The sequence below is a fragment of the Bubalus kerabau genome, chromosome 11 (assembly GCF_029407905.1).
Source record: "Bubalus kerabau isolate K-KA32 ecotype Philippines breed swamp buffalo chromosome 11, PCC_UOA_SB_1v2, whole genome shotgun sequence".
Classification (NCBI taxonomy): Eukaryota; Metazoa; Chordata; class Mammalia; order Artiodactyla; family Bovidae; genus Bubalus; species Bubalus kerabau.
The window spans coordinates 101,844,623-101,871,923 of NC_073634.1; the positions used below are offsets into that span (position 1 = coordinate 101,844,623).

General features: G+C 48.6%; 1 protein-coding gene and 1 pseudogene across 12 annotated transcripts in view; both read left to right on the forward strand.

Annotated features, from left to right (window-relative positions):
• Positions 1-2,288: 2,288 nt before the first annotated feature.
• LOC129623873 (peptidyl-prolyl cis-trans isomerase A-like) lies at positions 2,289-2,728 on the forward strand (annotated as a pseudogene).
• Positions 2,729-15,402: 12,674 nt separating this feature from the next.
• The window catches only part of ODF2 (outer dense fiber of sperm tails 2), a 29,172-nt gene continuing 17,273 nt past the window's right edge, over positions 15,403-27,301 (forward strand). The window contains exons 1-9 of one of the 12 annotated variants that reach the window (XM_055541297.1): positions 15,472-15,581; positions 16,724-16,957; positions 18,294-18,384; positions 19,240-19,356; positions 19,568-19,693; positions 24,018-24,188; positions 25,069-25,229; positions 25,968-26,097; positions 26,630-26,761. In XM_055541297.1, the coding sequence (XP_055397272.1) occupies positions 16,926-16,957; positions 18,294-18,384; positions 19,240-19,356; positions 19,568-19,693; positions 24,018-24,188; positions 25,069-25,229; positions 25,968-26,097; positions 26,630-26,761 (960 nt within the window). In that variant the 5' untranslated portion in view covers positions 15,472-15,581; positions 16,724-16,925. Of the gene's footprint in view, positions 15,582-16,384; positions 16,511-16,723; positions 16,958-18,293; positions 18,385-19,202; positions 19,357-19,567; positions 19,694-24,017; positions 24,189-25,068; positions 25,230-25,967; positions 26,098-26,629; positions 26,762-27,301 lie in introns of those variants that run through there. The other 11 variants (XM_055541300.1, XM_055541299.1, XM_055541298.1 and 8 more) reach the window with 11 other exon arrangements.

Consider the following 27,301-nt stretch of genomic DNA (forward strand, 5'->3'; position numbering starts at 1 on the left):
CCAGCCAGGAATTGAACCCGAGCCCTCAGCAGTGAAAGCTCGGCATCCTAATCACTGGACCACCAGGGAATTCCCTAAAGTGAACATTTATGGAGGACCCTCTGTGGGTCACGTTTAGGTTCTAGGGATACAGTGGTGAATACAAAGCTCCCAAAAAAATCACTGACCTTGTAGAGTTGACATTCTAGTGAGGGGGACAGACACAAACAGAGAAGTAAATATTGGAGGGTGGTTGAGTTCTACAGAACAAAATTAGGAAATACCAAGTATGATCGAGACATGAAGAACAAAGACGTGAAGAAAGGGGACAAGCTATGGGGATATAGGGAGGAAGACCATTCTAGGCCAAGGGGGAGCATCTGCAAAGGTCCTGAGGCAGGAGTGGGCTTCCCAGGTGGCTCAGATGGTAAAGAATCTGTCTGCAATGCAGGAGACCTGGGTTCGATCCCTGGGTTGGGAAGATCCCCTGCAGAAAGGAATGGCTACCCACTCCAGTATTCTGGCCTGGAGAACTCCATGGACAGAGGAGCCTGGTGGGCTACAGTCCATGGGGTTGCAAACAGTCGGACATGACTGAGCGAGTAACACTTCACTTTCACTGAGGCCAGGAGTGGGGCTGGCAGGTTTAAAAGACACCAAAGGGGTCAGTGTAGCTGGAACAGAATGAGCAAGGAGGAGCCAAGGCCTGGACGTGACGGAACCAAGGTTGGGGGCCAGAGCAGAAATGTCCTTGGCGGTCATTTTGGCTTTTATTCTGAAGTAACTTATATGCAGAGTACATCATAAGAAACGCTGGGCTGGATGAAGCACAAGCTGGAATCAAGATTGCTGGAAGAAATAGCCATAACCTCAGATATGCAGATGACACCACCCTTATGGCAGAAAGTGAAGAGGAACTAAAAAGCCTCTTGATGAAAATGAAAGAGGAGAGTGAAAAAGTTGCCTTAAGGCTCAACATTCAGAAAACGAAGATCATGGCATCTGGTCCCATCACTTCATGGCAAATAGACAGGAGAACAGTGGAAACAATGGCTGACTTTATTTTTGGGGGCTCCAAAATCACTGCAGATGGTGATTGCAGCCATGAAATTAAATGACGCTTACTCCTTAGAAGGAAAGTTATGACCAACCTAGACAGCATATTAAAAAGCAGAGACATTACTTTGTCAACAAAGGTTTGTCTAGTCAAGGCTTTTCCAGTAGTCATGTATGGATGTGAGAGTTGGATTATAAAGAAAGCTGAGCACTGAAGAATTGATGCTTTTGAACTGTGGTGTTGGAGAAGACTCTTGAGAGTCCGTTGAACTGTAAGGAGATCCAACCAGTCCATCCTAAAGGAAATCAGTCCTGGGTGTTCATTGGAAGGACTGATGTTGAACCTGAAACTCCAGTAATTTGGCCACCTCATGCGAAGAGCTGACTCACTTGAAAAGACCCTGATGCTGGGAAAGATTGAGGGCAGGAGGAGAAGGGGACGACAGAGGAGGAGATGGTTGGATGGCATCACCAACTCAATGGACATGGGTTTGGGTGGACTCCAGGAGTTGGTGATGGACAGGGAGGCCTAACATGCTGCGGTTCATGGGGTCGCAGAGTTGGACACGATTGAGCGACTGAACTGAACTGAAGGGGTTGAAAACCCCATGAACAGAGATGCCTGGCAGGCTGCAGTCCATGGGTTGCAAAGAGTCGGACACAGCTGAGTGACTAACACTAATGCAGCGAGCAGTCGGGGGGTTTGAGGCAGTGCACGTGTGTTCAATCACTGAGTTGTGTCCGAGTCTGCGACCCCACGGCCTGTAGCCCGCCAGGCTCCTCTGTCCATGGGATTTCCCAGACAGGGATACTGGAGCCGGTTGCCATCTCCTCCAGGCTGAGGCAGAGAATGATGCAATCTAATTTTTATTTTAATGTGAATACCCTGGCTCCTCTAATGAATTGTAGTTGGGTCCAGGGTAGAAATAGGGAGATGGGTTAGGAGGCCATCGTAACAATCCAGGGGAGACATGATGGTGCCTCAGACCAGGGTGTTTACCAGGGGTGGTGAGAGGCACCTCCAGCAGACACCTGTGGACCACAGCGGGGAGCCCCACACTGCCGAGTCTAGTCAGGGTCAACCCCACTGTGGTTCTTCCACGTTGTCAGCGAACCCTTGGGCTGCATCGCTTTCAAGCTGTTTGCAGTCAGTTTCAAAGACAGCAAAAAAAAAAAAAAAAAAAAATCTTGCGTGCTCAGAGCACTGGGTAGATACTGTTTGGTTACGAAGGTCCTGCTTTCACAGAATTCCAGGATTTATGTGTCATGGTGGTGACTTTCCAGACTATCATGGCACTGGTGGGGTCCAGCTACAGGAGAAATTTGATGAGACTTTCACCCTGTAGCACACGGGTCCTGGCATCGTGTCTGGGGCAAATGCTGGACCTGACGCAGCTGGTTCCCGGTTTCTCATCGGCACTGCCAAGGCTGCATGGCTGGATGGTGAGTGTGTGGTCTTTGGCAGGTGCAAAAGGGAGCGTGAAATGGTGTGGCAGGCGTGGAGGCTTCTGGTTCCAGGAACGGCAAGACCAGCACGAAGCTCACCGCTGCTGTCTGTGGACAACTTGAGTACACCTGGCTCGTGTTTTATCCTGAGCATCAGCCCTTTCCTTCTGTGACTCAGGAGAGCATTGCTCACCTATATCTGCTGGTGACAGCCTATGATCTTTGGGCTTTTGCTGCAGTTCCTTGAGTTTCATTATTTGTCTTTCCCTCCTCCAAGTCTAGCTGGATTCCAGAGTTAAGTTTATGATTAGGAAATAAAATCTAAACAACCACAAAGGAAAGAGACAGATTGAGCATGATGTCATGGTTTTGGAACTAGATTATTGGAAGACTGGTACTGCCATCAGCTGAAATGGAGAAAACTACAGAGTGAGGGGTGAAGAGCTGGATTGAAGCTGGTCTGGGGATCATTTATATCAATTTTTTTAAAAATTTTAAAGAAATAGGAATTTAGAAAGATGGTAACAATGACCCTATATGCGAGACAGCAAAAGAGACACAGATATAAAGAACAGACTTTTGGACTCTGTGGGAGAAGGTGAGGGTGGGATGATTTGAGAGAATAGCATTGAAACATGTATATTTCCATATGTGAAATAGATCAGCAGTCCAAGTTCGATGCATGAAACAGGGCACCCAAACCCGGTGCACTGGGACAACCCTGAGGGATGGGGAGGGAGGTGGGGGGGGATCAGGATGGGGGACACGTGTACACCCATGGCTGATTCATGTCAATGTATGGCCAAAACCACCACAATATTGTAATTAGCCTCCAATTAAAATAAATAATGTTTTAAAAACTTTAAAAATTGTTTTTTGCTGTGCGGGGGTCTTCATTGCTGTGAGGGCTTTTCTTTAGTTGCGCTGAGTGGGGGACTACTCTCTAGTTGAGGCGCACAGCTTTCTCATTGTGGTGGCCCCTCTTGTTGTGAGCACAGGCTCTAGGGTGCTCGGGCTTCTGTGGTTGTGGCTCCCGGGCTCTAGAGCACAGGCTCCGTAGTTGTGGTGCACGGGCTTAGTTGCTCTGATGCACGTGGGATCCTCTCGTATCAGGGATGGAACCCATGTCTCCTGCATTGGCAGGTGGGTTTTTTACCACTGAGCCACAAGGGAAGCCATTATTTTATTTTTTTTTTTTAATTTGATTTATTTTTGGCTGTGCTGGGTCTAATATCCCACATGTTGCACAATATGGCCAAAACAAGGAAAGTTTCACACACACGATTTCATATGATTCCATAACCCTTTTCTGTGGACAGAGGAGCCTGGCGAGCTACAGTCCATGGGGTCACAAAAAGTTGGACACAACTGAGAGACTAAGTGTGGGGGCTTCCCTGGTGGCTCAGATGGTAAAGAATATGCCTGCAATCCAGGACACCCAGGTTTGATCCCTGGGTCAAGAAGATCCCCTGGAGAAGGAAATGGCTACCCATTCCAGTATTCTTGCCTGGAGAATTCCATGCACAGAGGAGCCTGGTGGGCTACATTCCATGGCATTGCAAAGAGTCAGACATGACTGAGTGATTAACACTTTCACTTTTCCCCTCCCTCATCCCTGTATTGCCCCTTCCCCTTCCTTCTCCCTGCTAGTAACCTCTAGTTTGTTCTCTATGTCTGTGAGTCTGTTTCTTGTTTTATTCACTAGAAACCACAATCAGAGAAAACTAACCAATCTAATCACATAGATCACAGCCTTGTCTAACTATGAGCCATGCCATGTAGGGCCACCCAAGACGGACGGGTCACGGTGGAGAGTTCTGACAAAATGTGGTCCACTGGAGAAGAGAATGGCGAAACACTTCAGTATTCTTGCCTTTAGAACCCCATGAACAGTATGAAAAGGCAAAAAGGAAGGACACTGAAAGATGAACTCCCCAGGTCGGTAGGTGCCCAGTTTGCTACTGGAGATCAGTGGAGAAATAACTCCAGAAAGAATGAAGGGATGGAGCCAAAGCAAAAACAACACCCAGTTGTGGATGTGACTAGTGATGGACACAAGGTCCAATGCTGTAAATAGCAATATTGCCTAAGAACCTGGAATGTCAGGTCCATGAATCAAGGCAAACTGGAAGTGGTCAAAAAGGAGATGGCAAGAGTGAACATCAACATTTTAGGAGTCAGCAAACTAAAATGGACTGGAATGGGTGAATTTAACTCAGATGAACATTATATCTACTACTCTGGGCGAGAATCCCTTAGAAGAAATGGAGTAGCCATCATAGTCAACAAAAGAGTCCAAAATGCAGTACCTGGATGCAATCTCAAAAATGACAGAATGATCTCTATTCATTTCCAAGGCAAACCATTCAATATCACAGTAATCCAAGTCTATGCCCCGACCAGTAATGATGAAGAAGCTGAAGTTGAATGGTTCTATGAAGACTTACAAGACCTTTTAGAACTAACACCCAAAAAAGATGTCCTTTTCATTATAGGGGACTGGAATGCAAAAGTAGAAAGGCAAGAAACACCCAGAGTAACAGGCAAATTTGGCCGTGGAATACAGGATGAAGCAGGGCAAAGGCTAACAGAGTTTCGCCAAGAGAACACACTGGTCATAGCAAACACCCTCTTCCAACAACACAAGAGAAGACTCTACACATGGATATCACCAGATGGTCAACACCAAAATCAGATTGATTATATTCTTTGCAGCCAAAGATGGAGAAGCTCTGTACAGTCAGCAAAAACAAGACTGGAAGCTGACTGTGGCTTAGATTATGAACTCCTTATTGCCAAATTCAGACTTAAATTGAAGAAAGTAGGGAAAACCACTAAATCAAATCCCTCATGACAGCAAATTTGGAAAACTCAGCAGGGGCCACAGGACTAGAAAAGGTCAGTTTTCATTCCAATCCCTAAGAAAGGCAATGCCAAAGAATGCTCAAACTACCGCACAATTGCACTCATCTCACACGCTAGTAAAGTAATCCTCAAAATTCTCCACGCCAGGCTTCAGCAGTATGTGAACCGTGAACTTCCAGATGTTTAAGCTGGTTTTAGAAAAGGCAGAGGAACCAGAGATCAAATTGCCAACATCCGCTGGATCATGGAAAAAGCAAGAGAGTTCCAGAAAAACATCTACTTCTGCTTTATTGACTATGCCAAAGCCTTTGACTGTGTGGATCACGATAAACTGTGGAAGATTGTGAAAGAGATGGGAATACCAGACCACCTGACCTGCCTCTTGAGAAACCTGTATGCAGGTCAGGAAGCAACAGTTCAAACTGGACATAGAACAACAAACTGGTTCCAAATAGGAAAAGGAGTACGTCAAGGCTGTATATTGTCACCCTCCTTATTTAACTTACATGCAGAGTACATCATGAGAAACGCTGAGCTGGAAGAAGCACAAGCTGGAATCAAGATTGCCAGTCCAGTACCCTTGCCTGGAAAATCCCATGGATAGAGGAGCCTGGTAGGCTACAGTCCATGGGGTTGCAAAGAGTCTGACAGGACTGAGCGACGTCACTTTCACTTTCACTTTCCTCACCTCCTGCTCTTCTCTGTCTATAAAAGAAACTGGCATTCAGACCCAGATAAGATGATACGCTGGGGCACTAGCCTGCCATCTTCTAGGACACCTAGCTTTGCAAATAAAGTTGTATTCCTTGTTTCAGCAAAAAAAAAAAAAAAGATTGCCAGGAGAAATATCAATAACCTCAGATATGCAGATGACATCATCCTTATGGCAGAAGGTGGAGAAGAACTAAAAAGCCTCTTGATGAAAGTGAAAGAGTGAAAAAGTTGGCTTAAAGCTCAACATTCAGAAAACAAAGATCATGGCATCTGGTCCCATCACTTCATGGCAAATAGATGGGGAAACAATGGAAACAGTGACTGACTTTATTTTGGGGGGCTCCAAAATCACTGCAGATGGTGACTGCAGCCATGAAATTAAAAGACACTTACTTCTTGGAAGGAAAGTTATGACCAACCAACCTACACAGCATATTAAAAAGCAGAGACATTACTTTGCCAAGAAAGGTCTGTCTAATCAAGGCTATTGTTTTTCCAGTGGTCATGTATGGATGTGAGAGTTAGACTATAAAGAAAGCTGAGGGCAGAAGAATTGATGCTTTTGAACTGTGGTGTTGGAGAAGACTCTTGAGAGTCTCTTGGACTGCAAGGAGATTCAACCAGTCCATCCTAAAGGAAATCAGTCCTGATTTTCATTGGAAGGACTGATGCTGAAGCTGAAACTTCAATACTTTGGCCACCTGATGTGAAGAGCTGACTTATTTGAAAAGACCCTGATGCTGGGAAAGATTGAAGGTGGGAGGAGAAGGGGACGACAGAGGAGGAGATGGTTGGATGGCACCACTGACTCAATGGACATGAGTTTGAATAAACTCCGGGAGTTGGTTATGGACAGGGATGCCTAGCGTGCTGTAGTCCATGGGGTTGCAAAGAGTCGGATCCAACTGAGTGACTGAACTGAACTTGTATTTTTTTTAGATTCCACATATAAGTGATATCATACAGTATTTGTCTCTGTATATTGTGAAATATTTGGATAATATTTCACAAATGTAAACAGTCATGTCACCACTACTACACAGAAGATACGGAATATATACACGTGTCCCCCAAACCTCCCCTGTGCCTCTCTGCCATCAGTTCCCTTCTTCCACCCCAGTCCCTCAAAACCACTGATCTGTTAGCTGTCCCTGTGATTTTTTTTGCCTTTTCCAAACTGTCACCCAGATGGAATCATGCAGTGCCTGGCCTTTTGTGTCTGTCTTCTTTTACCCAGTTTTATTTGGAAGTTTTATACAAAACTGAGCTTTAAAATCTTCCCTAATACTTTATACTAGTTTCTAATCCTAATACATATTATGAAGAATGAATTTTGAAATTTTCACTAAGACTTTCAAACATCCCCCAATACCCACTAGACTACTCAGATGCTGTGTAAATATTTTGGTTTTCTGTGTGTGCCCAGCCATGAAAAAAGGCTGGGACACCTTGCCCCAAGGCACACTCACTGCTTGGTGGGTGCAAGGAAAGTGTGAGAAAGTGAGAGAGGGGATGGGGGCAGGGGGCAGGAACCGGGTCTCCTCCTCCTTCCTGGTGGACAATTTCTAATCGCTCTGCCTACCCAACCCATTACCCCCGACCCTACCCCAGGTCAGTACAACTGTGTGTAAACCAAGAGACAAGGGGCTTTGTTAAGCATAAAGGGCAGGAGCTTTGGGGCATTGGCTGTTTGCCAACTGTTTTGCCTGCTTAGGGAGCATTTTGTCTCCCTTCTGGTTTCTTAGCCAAATTGTAGATGCTGGAGAAGAGGGACTTCCCTGATGGTGCAGTGATTAGGACTCTGTGCTTTCACTGCTGAGGGCCCTGGTTCAGTCCCTGGTGGGGGAACTGGGATCCTGTAAACCATGGGGTGGCCAAAATAAAAAAATTAAAGGATGCTGGAGAAGAGCCCTTCCTGCAAACCTGCTAGCCACAGCATAGGCGCTGGGGGCAGAGAAATCTGGTTTGAGTTGTCTCAGCCAGCCCTTTCTAACTGTGACCAAGGGCAAGTGTCCTGACTTCTCTCTAGGTTCGGTTTTCTGCTCTGTAAAATGGGGTTACACTCAAGCCAGCCTCACCAAATATCTGGAGGATTCATTGAGCTAATGCAGGTGAGTGTGGCACCTGGCACACGGTGACACTCCAGACAACGTCAGAGAATCAGGATAGATATGAGCGGTCTGCCTGAGTCAGAGGAAAAAGTCAGATGGGGCGGGGGGTGGGGGGTGTCTCTAAGTAAGTAAGTGTTAGTCGCTCAGTTGTGCCTGACTCTTTGCGACCCCATAGACTGCAGCTCACCAGGCTCCTCTGTCCATGAGATTTTCCAGGCAAGGATACTGGAGTGGGTTGCCATTTCCTTCTCCAGGGGATCTTCCCAACCCAGGGATTGAACCCAGGTCTCCTGCACTGCAGGCAGATTCTTTACCAACTGAGATACAAGAGAAACTCCAATCTCTGGAAACAGGTAAATTCCAGTTTCACCTCTGCCACTTATGACTGGTCTCACCGACTCAATGGACATGAATTTGGGCAAATTCAAACTCAGGTCCGGGAGAAGGTGAGGTACAGGGAAGCCTGGCGTGCTGCAGTCCACGGGGTCGCAAAGTATCGGACACGACTTAGCAACTGAAAAACAATTATCTGTGGCCTTCAAGCCCGCTCCTTCTCCTCTCTTTGAAATGCCTGTTTCTCTTTATTAAAATGAAGAGGATGACTGGATTTGCCTTCCAACGTCCCTCCCTGATGGTCAAGCAAGTGGTTCTTAATCTCTACAGTGCATCCGAATTACCTGGAGAACTTGTTAACACAAGTTTGCTGCCTGGGAGAAATTTCTCTGCCTGCTCTGATCTATTCAGAACTTGAAATCTCTCAAATTAACCTGAAAGAAAAAGCCAGACCCCGTTTGGAGCACAGATTCCTTCTCTCCCAGGCAGTGTTTTGGTGGTTGCATCAGGGCCCTGGAGGAGGTGTTCTAGAATGGAGAGAGCTGGTAATTAGGCCCTTGGGCAAATGGAGAGCCCACTGCAGAGCCTGAGGACCCTTCAGGGAGCCTCACGCAGGGCTGGGGCCAGTGCTGGGGCTGACAGCTCCTCCTTCATCTGTGATTATTCCTAATGAGCCGGAAAAGCTCATGTTCATTGTTGAAATTTAGAGGAACAGAATGAGGAAACCAAAATTGTCAGTATTAACATTTTGAGATAGTACCTTCTGGGTTAAAAAAAAAAAACAACACTTTTTTTAACCTTTTATTACTTAAGCTGAGTTGTGGCTCCCTTAGTGTTTGTTTCATTATGCATCTTTTTTTTTTTTTTTTGCCATACTGCGCAGAATGTGGGAATTCTAATTCCCTGACCAGGGGTCAAACCTGGGCCCCTGTGGTGGAAGCTGGGAGTCCTAACTGCTGGACCACCAGGGAAGTCTTGATTTTTATTGTATATCTTTATATGGAACATACGTATTACGTTTGGGTTGGACTGTGTCCGTGAAAAGTTAATATGTTGAAGTCCTAGCCCCCAGTACCTCAGTATGCTACTTTATTTGGAAATTGAGTTGTTGTAGATGGAGCTAGTGAGGATGAAGTCATACTGGAAAAGGATGGGCCTCTAATCCACTACAGCTACTATCCTTATAAAATTGGGAAATTGAGACGCAGACAGGCACGCACGTGCAGAGGGCCATTGGTAGGCTGGATTCTGCTGCCTAGGAACTACCAAAGCCTAGGGTGAGCCCTGGACTAGATCCTTCCCAAGTGCCTTCAGAGGGAGTGTGGCCTTGCCAACCCTTTTTTTGTGTGTTAATTTTCTCATCTCTTTTCTTATTTTTGGCTGTGCTGGGTCTTCATCGCTGCTGGACGGCTTTCTCCAGGTTCGGTGAGCAGCGGCTACTCTTCCAGCCGGTTCGCTGGCTTCTCCTTGCAGTGTCTTCGCTTACTGCTGAGCATAGGCTCTAGTTGCACGGGCTTTAGCAGTTGCAGCATGTGGGCTCAGTTGCTCTGCAGCCCAGGAAATCTTCCCAGACTAGGGATCGAACCCATGTCCCCTACTTTGGCAGGCGGGTTCTTATCCACTGCATCACCAAGACAGTCCCTTGTCAACACCTTGACCTGACTTCTGGTCTTTGGAACAATTTGGCTCGGTTTAGTTTCTGTCGTTTTATTCACCTCGAGTGTGGTACTTTGTCACAGCAGCCCTAGCAAACTACATACCCCCTTTCGTTCATAAATTTTTAAAGAATATATAAGAATACTACAAGAAACATCCATGTATCCTCTACCCCAAACTTGCATTTTTTTTCCTCTGTGAATATATATCTACATCTCTCTTCAGCCTCCCAAATATATACATGGTCTTATATTGAACTTACTGTTCCTACAATATATTTTTTCAACCAATAGATCATGATTATTTTTCTCCAACAAGTTTTTGATCTGCTGATTTTTTTCTGACTAGAAACATATCCCTTTGCAAAAATACTTAAACATGATAGAAATTTACATCTTACAAGTGAAAATCTCTAACTCTACCTTCCAGAAATAATCAGTCCTGAGAGTTCAGTGTGTAGTCCTCCAGACTTTTTTTTACACGTATGTATCAACATGCTGCTGCTGCTGCTAAGTCGCTTCAGTCGTGTCCGACTCTGTGCGACCCCATAGATGGCAGCCCACCAGGCTCCCCCATCCCTGGGATTCTCCAGGCAAGAACACTGGAGTGGGTTGCCATTTCCTTCTCCAATGCATGAAAGTGAAAAAAGTAAATGTAAAGTTGCTTAGTCGTGTTCGATTCTTAGCAACCCCAGGGACTGCAGCCTACCAGGCTCCTCTGTCCATGGGATATTCCAGGCAAGAGTACTGGAGTGGGTTGCCATTTCCTTCTCCAGGGGATCTTCCCGACCCAGGGATGGAACCCAGGTCTCCTGCATTCCAGGCAGATGCTTTAGAACAATTGATCTGTCTTACTTTTAATGGCTCAGTCATCTTTCCTTGAATATATGTAATGTAATTTATCAAGTGTGCTTCCCAGGTGGCTCAGTGGTAAAGAACCCACCTGTCAATGCAGGAGATTTGAGATACTGGTTTGATCTCTGGGTTAGGAAGATCCCTAGTAGGAGGGCATGGCAACCCACTCCAGTATTCTTGCCTGGAGAATCCCATGGACAGAGGAGCCTGGTGGGCCACAATCCATAGGGTTGCAGAGAGTTGGATACAACTGAAGTGACTTAGCACTCATGCACAATTTATCAAGGAGCTAAAATTCTTCATCCTTTCACAAATATTAGTCATTTCAGTGAGACCTCAGGTTAGACAGATCTATGAGCTGGGATCCAGAATCTAGAAGTGCCCCATCCAACCCTACCCCAACTAGTCTGTATTCTCAACTGCACTGGACCAATCATTCTTTTTTATTTTTTAATCTTTATTTACTTGGCTGTACAGGTCTTAGTTGTGGCACACGGGATCTTCAGTCTTTATTGTGGTATGCAGGATCTTTAGTTGCAGCATGTGGGATCTAGTTCCTTGATCAGGGATCAAACCTGGGCCCCTTGCATTGGGAGAGTGAAATCTCAGCTACTGGACCACCAGGGAAGTCCCTGAATCAGTCATTCTTGCACCAGATTTTAGATAGAATATGCACAGGTGTACACTAGTCTTCCCAGGCGGCTCAGTGGTAAAAATTTTGCCTGCAATGCAGGAGAGCTGGGTTTGATCCCTGGGTTGGGAAGATCCCCTGGAGAAGGAAATGCAACTCACTGTAATATTCTTGCCTGGGAAATCCCATGGACAGAGGAGCCTGGTGGGCTACAGTCCATGGGGTTGCAAAAGAGTTGGACATGACTGAGCATGCACTGGGTAAATATATACTATCAATTACATTTTTTTTTAAATTCGGCTTTTGCTCTGAATCATACAAAGTTTCTTTTTCCAGAAGTCTGGACCACATGGAGCCCTTTTTTTGCCTAGTCTATAGGTGAGCTTGAGGGGACTCCTTTCTCCCTTTTCTCTGAGTAGTCTCTCACCTCTTGGGAAGGTAAAGAAGGGGGAGTTCAAGGAAAGTCATGTTAAAGACAACAAGGGCTGAAGGAGAATTTCTCTGAAATCTTCATATACCTCCATGGTTATTCCATTAAAATATATTCTCAAGTGTGTAATTTCTGGCTCAAAGAGGATGTTGGGTTTTAGGTTTTTGGTGTACAATGCTCAATCATCCTATCAAAAGGTTACATCAATTTTTAAACCTACCAGCGATGTATGGGACTGCTTGTTTCCCAACATCCTCATCAGTGTTGGGTGGTTCCCTTAAAAAAAAATAACAAAGTGGCTGGTGCTGACCAGGCTCTAAGTGGCTTGAATTCAGAAAATTCGATCCATCACTTCTTGTCCTTTTGGCTAAGATAAAGTGCAGATGACATCACTCTTATGGCAGAAAGTGAAGAGGAACTAGAAAGCCTCTTGATGAAAGTGAAAGAGGAGAGTGAAAAAGTTGGCTTAAAGCTCAACATTCAGAAAACGAAGATCATGGCATCTGGTCCCATCACTTCATGGGAAATAGATGGGGAAACAGTGGAAACAGTGTCAGACTTTGTTTTGGGGAGCTCCAGAATCACTGCAGATGGTGATTGCAGCCATGAAATTAAAAGACGCTTACTCCTTGGAAGGAAAGTTATGACCAACCTAGATAGCATATTGAAAAGCAGAGATAGTACTTTGCCAACAAAGGTCTGTCTAGTCAAGGCTATGGTTTTTCCAGTAGTCATGTATGGATGTGAGAGTTGGACTGTGAAGAAAGCTGAGCGCCGAAGAATTGATGCTTTTGAATTATGGTGTTGGAGAAGACTCTTGTGAGTCCCTTGGACTGCAAGGATATCCAACCAGGCCATCCTAAAGGAGACCAGTCCTGGGTGTTCATTGGAAGGACTGATGCTTAGGCCGAAACTCCAGTACTTTGGCCACCTCATGCGAAGAGTTGACACATTGGAAAAGACTAATGCTGGGAGGGATTGGGGGCAGGAGGAGAAGGGGACAACAGAGGATGAGATGGCTGGATGGCATCACTGACTCGATGGACGTGAGTCTGAGTGAACTCCGGGAGATGGTGATGGATAGGGAGGCCTGGCGTGCTGCGATCCATGGGGTCACAAAGAGTTGGACACGACTGAGCGACTGAACTGAACTGAAAGTGCATAAAACATGATCCAGATCCAAAGTGACATAGGGGAATTTCCTGGCAGTACAGTGGTTAGGACTCCTTGCTTCCACTGCAGGGGGCAGTGGGTTCGATGCCTGGTTGGGGAACTAAGAGTCTGCAAGCTGCATGGTGGAGCTAAAAAATATCAGAATCATTCGAATTCTATACCTGCATTTTTCAAATACCACAAAAGGGACAGATAGCCAGACCAGTTATACTTTAAAAGTCGCTCTTTTCTTCCCAACCACACGTCCTTCACACACTACAGGTGTCCCTGTTCCCCTGTCTTCAGCACCCCACCAATACCTCTCTGTTCCTCTTCTTGTGAGATTTTCCTCATCTTTCCTGTCATTCACCTCTAGCGCGTGTGTGTGCATGTGTGTATATTAAGGGGGTGAGCTCTCCACCCTTCTCTATCACAAAGGCCCCAAAGAACTGCACCAACTGAGATAGATTCTCCTAAGACGGTAGGTAGGGGACAAACCCACAGGCAGAATCCTCCAGTGGTTGGGGAGGAAGCATCCCATCTGGTCATGCTAAAGTGGTTGGCTGTGTGCTCCTTGAAGGCCAAGTGGGACATGTTAGTTTGGTGTCCCTTACACTGGCCTTAGCACGCAGTTAGGGACTTAATGTTCGTTCATTGAATGTGGGAGCACTGAGAATCGATCAACAGCTCTTGTGCTGGAGGTTGCAAGACACATTCCACAGAGATGTTTGACATAGGCCTGTAAACAAGGAGATTATCTTGGGCTGCTCAGAATGACGTCACCTCCTTTCAAGTCGGGGGATAAGGTGGTGGAAGTCAAAGGTGAGGGAAGGTGAAGAGAAGATGGAGGAAATTCCACTGGATGGCTTTTTTTTTTCCCTCTATGAAAAAGGAGAGTTGGTGTATGGGATGGGGAAGAGGCAAAGATTTAGAAAAGCCAGTGTGGTAAACACTTGCTGGACAGTGATAAAGGCTCAGCTGAGGGTGAAGGAAATGATTTGTGCGTTTGATCTTTGGGGAGACTCACTCAGGTGGTTGGATTAAGTAGTGATTGGGGCTCTATCACTTAACAGGGAGAAAATGAATGGATCAAGGGAGTGGATGGCTCCCTAACACCGAGGAATGACTACGCATTAGACAGTGGGGGTTGGGGGGGATGGCAGAAGTAGTAGTTTTGTTTGGACGGGGAGGGGACCTGGAACTTGAGATTTAGCGTGGACCGGTGTGTAGATCTTGGGCCTGCACGTCTGAGGTGCGGGCAAGGTTACGTAGATGAGGATGTTAAGGAACTGAGACCAGGCTGGCCCTGAGGATGTCCAAATCTTCCAGAATCCAGGGTGGTTCCATGAGCCACGTGACAGCAATCCCCCCACCCCGATTGGCTGACAGTGAAGCATAGTTGAGAAGATGGCGACTCAGCGAGAACTTCAGCGGAATAGGTCTGTACACACAGCGGGAGTATAGTGTGCAGGAGGGCGGTGAGGATCTAGGGGAATGCGCATCCCCTTCCTTCAGCCTGGACGAAGACAGATAGTGCAGGACGGCGAGAGAGTCTGGGTGGTGTGCAGAAGTGGGGGTCCATTTCTGCACTAACGGAGGGGGAGAATAGACAGGGCTGTATTTCCAGAAGCAGTGGGCAGCAGCTGCGGACACATGAACATATTTGGTGACCCCTCTCTGAGCCCAGACGGCAAAGCGTCTGCCTGTAATGCAGGAAGACCTGAGTTTGATCCCTGGGTAGGGAAGATCCCCTGGAGAAGGAAATGGCAACCCACTCCAGTCCTCTTGCCTGGAAAATTGTATGGATGGAGGAGCTGGTAGGCTCCAGTCCATGGGGCTCGCAAAGAGTCGGACAGGACTGAGCGACTTCACAGGTTCACTCTGAGCCCAGTGGCCCAATACGAACCAGAGAGAGCGGACTGGAATTTGGTTGCTACCCTGAGTGAGGGAAACCGAGGACGATAGGGTGAAAATGGCGGAGGCGGGGGGTTAAGCTCGGCCTTGAACGGCTAGACAAGCCGGGGCAGGGCCCGTCGGTGGCGTCGCGCGTCTCCATGGCGACGCGGCGCGGCGGCCGGAAGAGGGCGGGGCTTCTGCTGCGGCTGCTGCTGGCAAGGCATCTCTGTGACGCCGGGGGCTGGGCCTAAATGGCTAAACCCGAGAGGCTCCCGGGGGGGTTTGAACTGGCCAATGGGCGAGCTGCCGACCGGGTGTCGGAAAAGGAGGCGGAAGCGGGGAGGAGTCGCCGCCGGGGCCGGACTGCATCCGCCGCGGCGTCTCCATGGCACTGCCCTGGCCTCCGACTTCAACGACTTCATAAGGCGGCGTTTCTGGGCGCAGCCGTGTCGCTCCTGGTGAGAGGCCGCTGGGAGGCGGGACCCAGGCCGCTCCGGGTCGGGGTGGGGGGAGGGGGCGCTGTCCGTCGGGATCGCTTGGCCCCGCTGCCCAGACCCCCCGACCCACGCACCCAGGCCGCCCCCCGCCTGCACGCTTGTCCCTCTCCGGTCAGAATCTGGACAAGCACCCCCCGCCCCCGCCCCGCCCACCGGCGCGGGCCTTCTCCCGCTAACGGGCGGGTCTCTCCTCACCTGGCCACACCAGCAGGGCGCTCTGCCACCTCCTCCTCTGCTGCCCTCCGGCAGGGCTTCGCCCTCCTCTCTATGGGCAGAAACGGGGCCCTTCCAGCCCGCTGGTGGGTGGTCGTCCTTCCTCTCTCCACCGACGGAGACTGGGCTCGCACCCTCTTTTGCCCCGGCCGGTGGGCCCCGCCCCGTCCGCCTCGCCCTCCCTGGAGCGCCTCGGCCCGGCGGTTATTTGGGCCGGGCTCCTCGTAGGCAAGCGCTGTCCTCGGGGAACGCCTCTCGAGGCTTGCCTCCCTGGCTTGGAAGGGCCTCCCTGGTCCAGCGGGCCTCCCTACTGGGGAATCCTGCCCCCGGCTCCCTGCCATAACCCGGCGTCGAACCCGCTCTTAACTCGGATACTAAAATCCTAGCGGCCGCCGCTGCTGCGCCCCTGGAGTATTTTTTCCCTCGGCCGTCGGGGAGTTGCCCACTAGCTGCCCCCTTTGCCCCGCCCCGTCAGCCTCCGCTCCTCCCTCCTCCAAATGCTATTGGCCTCCTCGGGTGTCTATTCTGCCGGGAACGCCCCTTCTCCTAGGAGACTGTTGCCCTGGCCCCGCCCCGAATATCCCTCCAGCTCCCAGCGCCGGTTCCGGCCCTCTGGGGCCCACCTGGGGCCTAGCGGTTTTCTCCCAACTTCCTCGCAACGCTAGCCAGCATTTCAGGTTTCCACCACCCCCGCCGCTGGTGACCACCCCACCTTCCGTCTCGCTGGGGGGTCTGGGTGTGGTGGTCCTTTTCCCTCGAAGTTCCGCCCCCTGTTGTCCCTCCCTGGGGAGCGGAGCTCTCACCGCCCTTGTCCACCGGGTCGCTCAGCCTCTCTCCTATCTTCCTCCCCACCCCCACCCCCACCCCACCCCACCCCCCAACTTTGGCAGGACAGTTGCTGTGCGACTTGGACAGTAGAGGAGCGTCTCCCAAGTTTTCATCCAACAGCCACCCCTAAAGCTTCCACCCTCCTCCCCTGAGAGGACGTTTGATGCCGGGCCCCTGAGATTCTCATTGACAAGCCCCTCTGGGTCCCCCTGAGCCAGAGCCTGCTGACCCAATTGCCCACCTTTGCGGCTTTGATGCCTAACCATGTCTGCCTCATCCTCAGGCGGCTCCCCCAGGTACTGCCGTTGTGGGGGGCACCTCTGCCAACAGGGCAGGGAAACGTGGGCAGGGGCTCCCAGGCCGGGCTGGCTGAAGGATTCTTTTCTCAGCTTCCCTGTTTCTGTGTACTGAAGGCCTGGACCAAAACATTCAAAACTAATTTTTAGGAGGAAGGAGGAAATGCACTCACATGATACCCTCTCTGTCTCCCTCTGGCCCTCTCAGGTGCCCCAGTTCCTGGTAGCAAATAGGATCACCATTGTTATCACTGGAATACTAGGCTCAGATCTTTTTTGGAAGGAGGCTAGGTGTAAGTAAATAACCATGTAAGAAGTGGATGTTGCGGTTAGCCATATGTTGATGGAATCCAGGGAGTCTGATGGAAAGCCTACTGAGAAAGAGCTTTCCCACATCTATTGACTTTTAAGTGTTCACAAATAATCTGAGGAGGAGAAACAGCTGTCTACCCAGGTTTGGTAATTCCTTGGCTAGATGATTAGTAGGACTCTATTTTTTTTTCCTTTTTACCAAGGTGTGACATACATACAACAAAGTGTGTGTTAAAGTGCTTGAGAATTTTTCATTGCATTTTTATGTTGCGTTTTTTTCCCCAAAATAATGGAGGGTGAGGACAAGGTCGTATTTTGGGGATCTGTCTTTTAGGCAGTGGGATGGATCGCAAGTCCCTTCCTGTCTTGGAGTTCTTGGATGTACTGCTGCCAAAATTTGGAGATTAAATATTTGCTTTATTTGCATATTTGGTGAGGGGGCCATTTATGTATAAGATGTGGTATTACAAAAATTTTTAAAAATAATAACCCTACCTCTTAGGTGCTTAAAGGGTAGCAAGTGAAATATTTTAGGTAGTAATCATTTTTCATCCTCTTAGTTGAATATATGATGGTTAATTTTATGAGACTGAATCACAGAGACTATTCCAGAGCCTATGGCTCTGTCTTTTCTGGTCAATTGTTCACTGAGCATTGTTCCAGGCAGTATTCTGGGCACTTTGACCCTCATCCAGGCTACTATGTTGACTGTTAGCCACATGCTGTCTGCTTTTCATCTCCTGAAAGGATGACAGCTGGGCCTTTCAGTAAAAGGTCACAATACATGTGACGCAATGGCAGGCTAAAAAGCCAGCGCTGCTCATGCTCACTGCCCCATGTCTCCATCCTCCTGCCGGGCACACCATGAGTGTTTGGTGCTCGTGTCAAGGGAGCCAAGTAATTCCAGACTGGCTCTCCTAGCCGTGAACTCGTTAGCCATATGTAGTATATAGCTTCGGGAGAGCTAAGAAATAAAAGAGCCCTAGGTTTCTGCTTATAATCTGGTTCTTGTGCCTGGGTACAGGTTTCCATCGTGTGGAAAGAACGGAGTAACGAGTCTCACGCAGAAAAAGGTCTTGAGGACACCTTGTGGCGCACCCAGTGTTACCGTGACGGTAGGTGACATGCGCTCGGAGCAGCCCCTCCACCTGTGGCCCTGCCAGAAAAAAAACGCACGCTTCTGCTGGCACCCCGGTGGCCAGGCGCTCTGTTAAGTGCCTTCATACATAGACTGCTCATGGATCGATTTGGCTTTGCCTGTGGTAAGGCTGCCGGGTGTGAGGAGGTTGTCTTACTCTAATCTTTCTGGACAGATTTCAAAAATCATAAAAAAAAAAAATTTTCCAAAAGAAAAGAAGGGAAAAAATGTAAAAGAACTGGGACTGATAGGAGCTGCTGGTGGGCAAAGGGGTCTCTGTTTGGCCCTGCTTATGTTGTCTTTAGAATCTGTACAACCTTCTCATCTTGGCATTTCTTCCAGCTTTCTGTCTTGATCGTCTTTTACCTGCCTGCTGCTTGTTGTGCCTTGCACCCTAACCCTTCTGTATGTTTCCCATGCTAATCCGCATGCCCCGTTCAGAATTAGCGTGGCGGCCTCACCCACTTTCCAGCTGTGCTGTGCTGCGTCTCAGGAGGAGCCGTGCGTTCCAGCAGGCTTGCAAAGAGATGGAGCTCTGAGGACCCTGGGGCCTTGGGTTTAGGGCTCTTGTGTAGAACTTGCGGGTCGCTCAGCCCCTGTTCTTGGGTGGCCTTGGGTCTCCCCAGTGGTCTTCAGTTGGTATCTCTGCATGAGCCTGCTGAACGGCACACCCGCCTCGCTTCCCGCCTGCATGCCAGTAGTGCTGGTCGCTGTCCTGCTCGCTTGGTGGCTAGGCTTTCAGTGGCCCCCAGAGGCTGTGAGCTCGGTTTTTATGCCCAGTTTACTCATCCGCAGATCAACCTTTTTTGTGTTGTCCTCCCCCGCCTGCCAGAAGCGAACCATGAAGGACCGCTCTTCAACTCCCCCCTTACATGTTCACGTGGATGAGAACACCCCTGTCCACGTCCACATAAAAAAACTCTCCAAAACGTCAGCGACCAACAGCCAGGTAGGAGCATGCCAGGGGGGTGAGGCCAACGCACTCACTTTCAGAGGTCGGTCGCCTGGTTGGAAGGTAGGCAGGACAGTCACCCAGAAAAGGCAGCAGTAGCCTTGGTCAGAAGAGGCTCCCCTGCAGAGTTGGAAGTGGACGCCACTTGCAGAGTGACGCCACGGCCAGCTAGGTAGGGAAGTGACCCTGGGTTTGTCCCTTTCCACAGAAATCTCATAAGCGCGGAATGAAAGGGGACACCGTGAATGTGCGGCGGAGTGTCCGGGTGAAAACCAAGGTACCTTGGATGCCCCCTGGAAAATCATCCGCCCGGCATGTGGGATGCAAATGGGAGGTAGGCTCATTCTTGTTCAGGCTTTTCTTCTCGGACTGGTCAGGTTCTAGCAGGCCTCATGCTCGGTACTGTTCAGGGTTGGCTGTAGCTCTCAGAGACGTCCCAGTGGGTCCCACTTACTGAGTGCCTTGCTAAACCCTGAAAGTACGAGAATCTTCTCGAGTTCTTCCAACACCGTAACGTGGTAGCTGCACCCGCTCTCCCAAGGTGCAGATGAGAACCCAAGGCTCAGAGAGGTGAAGTGTCACAGAGGGAGTGGCAGAGCTGGAGGTAGGGCTCAGGGTGTCTCGTTCTAGAGGTGGTACCCGGAGCTTCTCTGATTTGTATGTGAGGAGCTAATACTGTGCCAGTGTCTGAAGCAGACTTGACAAATGTAAACCAGAATGTACACATCCAGGAAGGCATCTTCTCTTTTGTGGTCACCCACATAAGAGACCATGCACTTACTCCGTAGATAGTATCAGAACCACTGGAATAGGGACTTGCCTGGTGGTGCAGTGGTTAAGACTCAGCCCTCCCAATGCACAGGTGCTATCCCTGGTCAGGGAACTAAGATCCCACATGCCGCGTGGAGTGGCCAGAAACTTAAAAAAAACATACATTGGAACAATCTCCTGAGGAATAATTGCCTTCAGTATTAGTTGCCAAGGTACCAGGAGAACTGTTGTCTCTTTTTGGCCATGCCTCAACACGTTTTGCTTGTCCGTCCATCCTTCTGTGCAGTAATTCATGCATTTCTTGAGACATTGCTGTGCACTGGGGTTTCAGCTGCAAACTGGCAGCTCTGCCCTCTACGCTTACATTCTGGTCAATTGCAGTGAAGAAACCCAACCATAAGACAAGGCCTATGGCTGTGTTTTAGACCGAAGTCTCATGATTGAGACAATTAAAGGCCTTGAGACTGCAGTCGGCCAACCATATCCGCCGGTTCTGTGTCTGTGGAGTCAACCTTCCAGAGATAAAAAACAAAAATCCAGAAAGTTCCAAAAAGCAAAACTTGAATTTGCTGTGTGCAGCAACTATTTACATAGCATTTCCATTGTATCAAGTATTATAAATAATCTAGAGAGAATTTAAAGTGTACAGGAGGATGCGCCTAGGTTACATGCAAATACTACACCATTTTAAATAAGGGACTTGAGCACCCTCAGATTTCAGTATCCATGAGGGTCTTGAAACCAATCCCTGTGGATACCGAGGGATGACTATATCTTAAGAGGATGAGGCCTGCTCTATTTTGAAAGATTTATTCTTTTTATGAGAGCTTATTACTTTTAAAATTAGAAATAATCATAATTACTTTGAAGTTTAGAGTCATAATTCATGCTCTTGACTCCCTGATTCTTTAATCCCTAAGAGACAAAGGGAGTTTGGTATTCTCGGGAGTACATGAAAAGTTTTCTGACATATCTCCAAGGAAGATTGGAATTAAAATGATTTCTAAGATTTTTACCATGTGTGCCTCACTAGCAATCAGTGAAATGGAAATTAGAACCAACTACATTTTCGAAAAAATAACAAGCTGTCATTTTTGTTGAGTGGAAAGAAGTTGAAAAGATTCAGAATATCTCTGTTGACAAGCATATGGGGGTATCACCAAATCTTTTTAGATAGTTTTTGAGTGAATGGTTTGGCAGCATTTATCTAAACATGGATTCTATAGTTCTGCACTTGGGAATTGATGCTCAAAAAGTCACAGAAGAGCACAGGAATCTGTGTGTAACAGGATGTTTGCTGAAGCGTTGTTTGTATTAGGGAAAAATTAGACGCCATCTAACTGTTTGTTAGGAGGGTATTGGTTAAAGTTAAGATGCATCCATATAATGAAAGGCCACACAACCACTGCTAGATCGAGGTGGATGTCTCTATAAGCACCAAGCAGCACAGCATGGAGAGTGTGGCCCTGTTTGTGCAGAAAAGGACATCTGTGTGTCCACATGTGTATGAATATGTTTGTATGTACAAACATTTTCTGGGAGGTAATACTAGAAGTAGTAAGCAGTGATTACCTCTGGGTGTGGGAGGCTTTACTGCTTTATCTTTTTGTGGTCTGCCTAAATGTCTTTTTCACATAATATATTTTATAGTTTAAAGCACTTTTTAAATTTTTAGTGAAGAGACTTAGGTAGTTTTTTGAAATACAAATATCAAAAGTCATGCCACTGTGGAAATGGACTTCCTGTCGACATGGGTTACTAGGAGCTGTGGTCCCCTCTGGAAAGCTCAGTGCCTCTTCCAGGCCTGGGGCCACAGAATCCTGGAAATGGAGGGGCCCAGAGACGTGCCCGACCATCTCTTGAGCAGTAGCTGTCTCTCATGCTGTCCTCTCGGACTAGCTCCTCTCCACTTTTCAGTGGCCTTCCATGTTCCCAGCAGGCCTCAGCCCACCCTTTCCATTATCGACAAGAGAGAAAAGACCTTAGGAGGAGGAAGTTTGTGGTGGAGCTGGACATGGACTCCAGTAGCTGCTGTGTGATGTGGGGATTCTCGTTTGATTTTTTTTTTTTAATTCTTGTTTGATTTTTAAAACCTCTTCTGGTACCTAAGATATCTTTGGGAGAAAGCACGTCTGGGTTTTTTTTTCCTCTGTTATTAAGCAAGTCATCTGTTTTTATGATGGAAAGTTGAAAATACCATAAGAGAGACAATCACTTGTCGTTCGAGCACGCACGTCAGAAGCGTGCTGCTTGTTGGCTTTTTACAAACTGTGTATCTGTCACCTCCAGAGACAGCATCACCAGCTTCCCCAGAAGGTCCTCTCTGGTCCTGTTCTTCTTGCTCCCACCCCTGAACGAAACCAGTGAAACTGTTACTATTTTGGTGCATTTATTATCACTTTTTCTGATGCAGAGTTTTTTCTTTTTTTTAATTATAATCATACTATCTATATATTTTCCTATTGTCCTCCTTTTATAGATTAAGAATAACTTTTTTTCTTATAAAAGCAATGCACAGTCATTGTTGAAAAGTCAGAAAATCAAAATCAGCCCAGGGAAGAAAGTAAAAAAGACCTGTAATTCCACCACCCTGAGAAGACCCCTGTAACTTTAGGTGCCAGCTTTCCGGATCTTTTTTTGTGAATATACTCGTTCTTCTGATTTTTGTAGCAGTGGGATTATATTTTACTTATTGAACAACCTTTTTCTCCTCATATTTTGACTATATTTACATTGTTCATTATTTTTTTAAGGCCTTATTCCATTGTGTGTACATTTGTGTACTGTGAAGTTTTTAACCTGTACTATCTTCTTGTATGTTTATCTATATCCTAACTTGAATTTAAATATTGATTCATATTCTTAGTTATTCTTGATAAATCCCTCAAAATACAGTGTATTGGGATACAGAGCATATACATTTTAAAATTGCACCCTATGTGTCTTACTTGTTTGACATGACCAGCTACACGCTTGTAAAACACATCCTTTTATTCCTGATAGCCATCATCTTGCCCTAGAAATTGGCACAGAAGTTTAACCACCTTAGCTTAAGAGAAGCAAAAAACTGCAAATAGAAATAGCAATAACTTAAGGCACTGGAATAAATGTATAGAATGAGAAAGTCAAAAAAGTTCAATGTATCAAAACCCCATGGAAATGCTGGCCCCTAGATTAGAATTTCTTTTTGAAGTCTCAAAGGTCTTACTCAGCTTTACATAAACTTCTCCGAGGGGCACACGCATTTTTTAAAAATATTTTTTTCTGTTGATATATTTAAGCAAATATTTTCCAGACACACTATTTTAACCCTAAATTAGTCTGTATGCTTTTCTAATACCATTTTCTCCATGCCAAAATAACAATGATTAATCCTGAAAACTTCATTTCTATTTTTTTTTCCCCAACTTCATATATTAATCATATAGTGTTGGGTCAAAATTCAGATCTCCACTTGTCCTTAAAATACCTGTTAGAGAAGCTTTGTGTGCCTTTGCAGTTATCCACTATCATGTAGTCATATTCATTTAAAAAACTTGCCATATTTCATGTCTACCCGGGGTGTTTGAGAGTATCTCCTGCCCCAGACTCTTGCCAGCTTTGGGAATCACCGTTTTTGCCAATTTGTTATGTCCTTCATTTTAAACTTGACACTGTAACACAGGCTTTTTATTTCTATATTAGAAGAGCTTCAGAAACATCATTTAAACGAGGGTAGGTAATGAGATAACGTTCCGCCAAGAAGGTTGCTGTGTCCTTTCCTCCGGGTCCCCGTGGTTGCCCTTGAGCGGTTTTAGCTCTTCCTGCCCAGCGGACAGTCGGGGCTGGTGGGACCAGTGGCTGCAGTTCTGCCTTGTGAGCGCGTGTTTCTCCCTCCTCTACATCAGAATCCGCCTCACTGCCTGGAGATCACGCCACCATCTTCAGAAAAGCTGGTCTCCGTGATGCGGTTAAGTGACCTCTCTACAGAAGATGATGACTCCGGCCACTGTAAAATGAACCGTTACGATAAGAAGATTGACAGTTTAATGAACGCGGTTGGTTGTCTCAAGTCTGAGGTGAGGGAGGTAGGGGCTGGACTGTCTAGTGTCCCGAGGCCACTGGAGACTGTCAGGTGGGGTCATGGTGGACACCCCCTTCCAGCTGCCTCTGCAGGCCTCCCAGGGTTTCAGAGGCCCTTGTGGGGGCAGTCAGGGCAACCTGGGATTCCTCTCCATCAAGCATTTAGCCCGGGCCTGGCCCTGACCTTGCCAGGGGCTCTGTATGGATGGCCTGGTTTGATTTTTTTTTTTTTTGCAACAGTAAATGAAGTCGATGGTATTATTGTCCCTGTTTTGGAGATGAAATGACTGCAACTCTAGGGCCTCTGTTTTCCATTTTTATGCAGAAGTTTAAAAAAAAGAAGCAATGCCCCAGAGAGGCGAAGGAAGTTTGTCCTCAGTTTCTGGGCTGTGTCTTTGCGGGGACGTGGCAGTGGACTCCAGGCTGTGGCTGCCGGTGGGGCCTGTGTCCTTAGTCGCCCCCTACACCCAGGACCCACGGGCCCTCCCCAGAGAACCTGGGGCTGGTGGCTGCCTGGCAACAGGCCCGCCTTCCTCCACAGCCTGCGGGGCAGGGCCCTTTTGGTGACACCTCCTCTGGTGGTGTGCCAGCCGAACCACCGTTTGTATCCTGGCTCCGTGCCCGAGCAGAAAGTCGCCCAGGCACCGCCCCCTCCATTTCCTCAGTTTCGAGATGAGAGGAACAGTGACTGCCCAGGGTCCTTGTGACGCCTGACTGAGCCGCGCCCAGAGGACCCCCACCCCCACCCCCCACCCCCCACCATGACACTTGAGCGCTCAGTCCGAGGTGCCCTGCCTTGGTCCCGAGCGACAGGCCTCGAGATGCGGGGAGGGGCTGCCTCCCCTCAGTGGGCCCTGGCTGCATGCCCCCACACAGGTCAAGATGCAGAAGGGAGAGCGCCAGATGGCCAAAAGGTTCCTGGAGGAGCGGAAGGAGGAGCTGGAGGAGGTGGCCCAAGAGCTGGCCGAGACCGAGCACGAGAACACGGTGCTGCGGCACAACATCGAGCGCATCAAGGAGGAGAAGGACTACACCATGTGAGCGGCCCTGCCCCGGGCGCTGGCCCGCACGCCGGCCCGGTCCCCGGGCCAGCAAGGTCACTAATGCACTCCTGGTTCCCCGCAGAGTGCAGTGGGGGAGGGTATCGGGGAGACCTTTCTGAAGGAAAAAAACAGGAGTCCCACAGGACAGCTAGGAGCCAGCAGGTGGGTGCAGGGGCAGAAGACACGGCTGGTCGCAGGATCATGTCCCAGGAAGGCCCCAAGGTGGGAAGAGTCTGTGACTGAGAAGTGAAAACAGCAGGCCAGAGCGAGGGGAACAGGGTGCACCAAGGGCAGGGCTGCCACAGAGGTTGGCAGGGGCTCTCGGTGCCCACTTGGAGGCATTTGCATTGAGGGCGCTTGGGAGCCACTGAAGGGTGTTGGAAGCAAGGGAGCAGTGTGACCAGATGCGGGGAGAGTGGAGGGGAGAGCTCAGAAGTGGATCTGAAGGTGGTGGCTAGGTGGCCTTGGCAGTGGCCGGGGGCTGCGGTGACACTGGTTTCTGAGAGACAAGCAGGTGGCAGCACGTCACCCGGTGTGGAGGCCCTGCTCTGGTGACCGCATTTCCTTCCAGAAGGCCACGCAGGCCTGAAGGGCCATCCCTGCCCCCCTCCCCCACTCCTGTGCCCTGACCAGGAGATGAGGCTCTCAGGGCATTGTGAGGCGAGCCTCGGAGCGTCAGGTGGGCAGGGCCCTGGGTGGCGGCTCACGGGGTCCTGTTCTTTCTGGCCCCAGGCTGCAGAAAAAACACCTCCAGCAGGAGAAGGAGTGCCTCATGTCCAAGCTGGTGGAGGCTGAAATGGACGGGGCTGCTGCTGCCAAACAAGTCATTGCCCTGAAGGATACCATCGGGAAACTGAAATCGGTAAGCGGCCGCCAGAGCCGCCCAACCCGGGGCTGGGCCCAGAGAGGGGCCACGCAGTCATCATGCTGACTTTATGACATCTTCAGGCCAGTGCAGGACACTCTTAACTCCTCAGCACCCCCTCCCCTCTTCTCACTTTTGGGGCCTGACCCTCGAAGATGACCTTTGGTAGGTGGGGCCTCCGAGGAGATGTCATCATGGGTCTCCTGGGATCACAGTAAATCCAGGCATCTGTCTGATTCCTGCAAGTATCAGGCACCAAGTGTATCGTCCAGGAAGTGCACCTCTTCCAGGAAGCCTGCCGTAACTGCGCTCGCCCACACTGAGCGCTCCGGCCCCTTCTCCACCTGGCACTGTCGGCAGGCTCAGCTCCAGCCCATCCCTCCTGGTCTTCCTCCAGCAGCTGCCTTTGCCCAGCTCTTCTTGCCCAGGCTTCCTGGCACCAGGGACTCCTAAGTTCCCCATGGAAACTCCTTGTGCCAGCTCTTCCATTCTCCCCCTGTGCCTGGCAAGACTGCCTCCTGTCTTCCAGGAGAAACAGATGACCTGCTCGGACATCAACACCCTAACGAGGCAGAAGGAACTTCTCCTGCAGAAGCTGAGCACATTTGAAGAGACCAACCGCACTCTCCGAGACCTGCTGAGGGAACAACACTGCAAAGAGGTGAGCGGCAGCCCCCGCCCCACCCAGGCTCCCATGCAGAACCTGGGCCCTTCCAGCCCTGCAGGCTCCTGTCTTTAAAAAGAAAATATTCTCAGTGCCTGCCTGACCTGAGGGGTCATAGGAAAATTGGCTGAAATCAATCACATGAAATGCCGGGCGTCTGGTAAACAGGCTGGCTTCCTTTTTGAAGTGGGCCTGGCAGTACAAAAAGGACCTTGGAAGTCAGAAGGGCAGCGGGGAGTCAGGGAGGGGATTTAGCCCATCCCAGGGTTCATGTGGCAAAGCAGGCATGGGAGGAGACCTGAGTTTTAGGAAAGTAGGAGGCTTAATGGCTGGCAGATACATTGTATGATATCACTTTGTTTTCTTAAAAAAAAAAATGATCTTTGAAATATATTTTATGTTAGCAAATGATTCTGAAAAGATTGACAGTATAAACAGCTCTCTTCCCATTTGGTTCAACCCAAAGGGGTACCTGGAGTCTCAAAATGCCAGTCCTGACGAGATGGTATTTTTCTTAGATTTTGTTGGTTTGCTTCT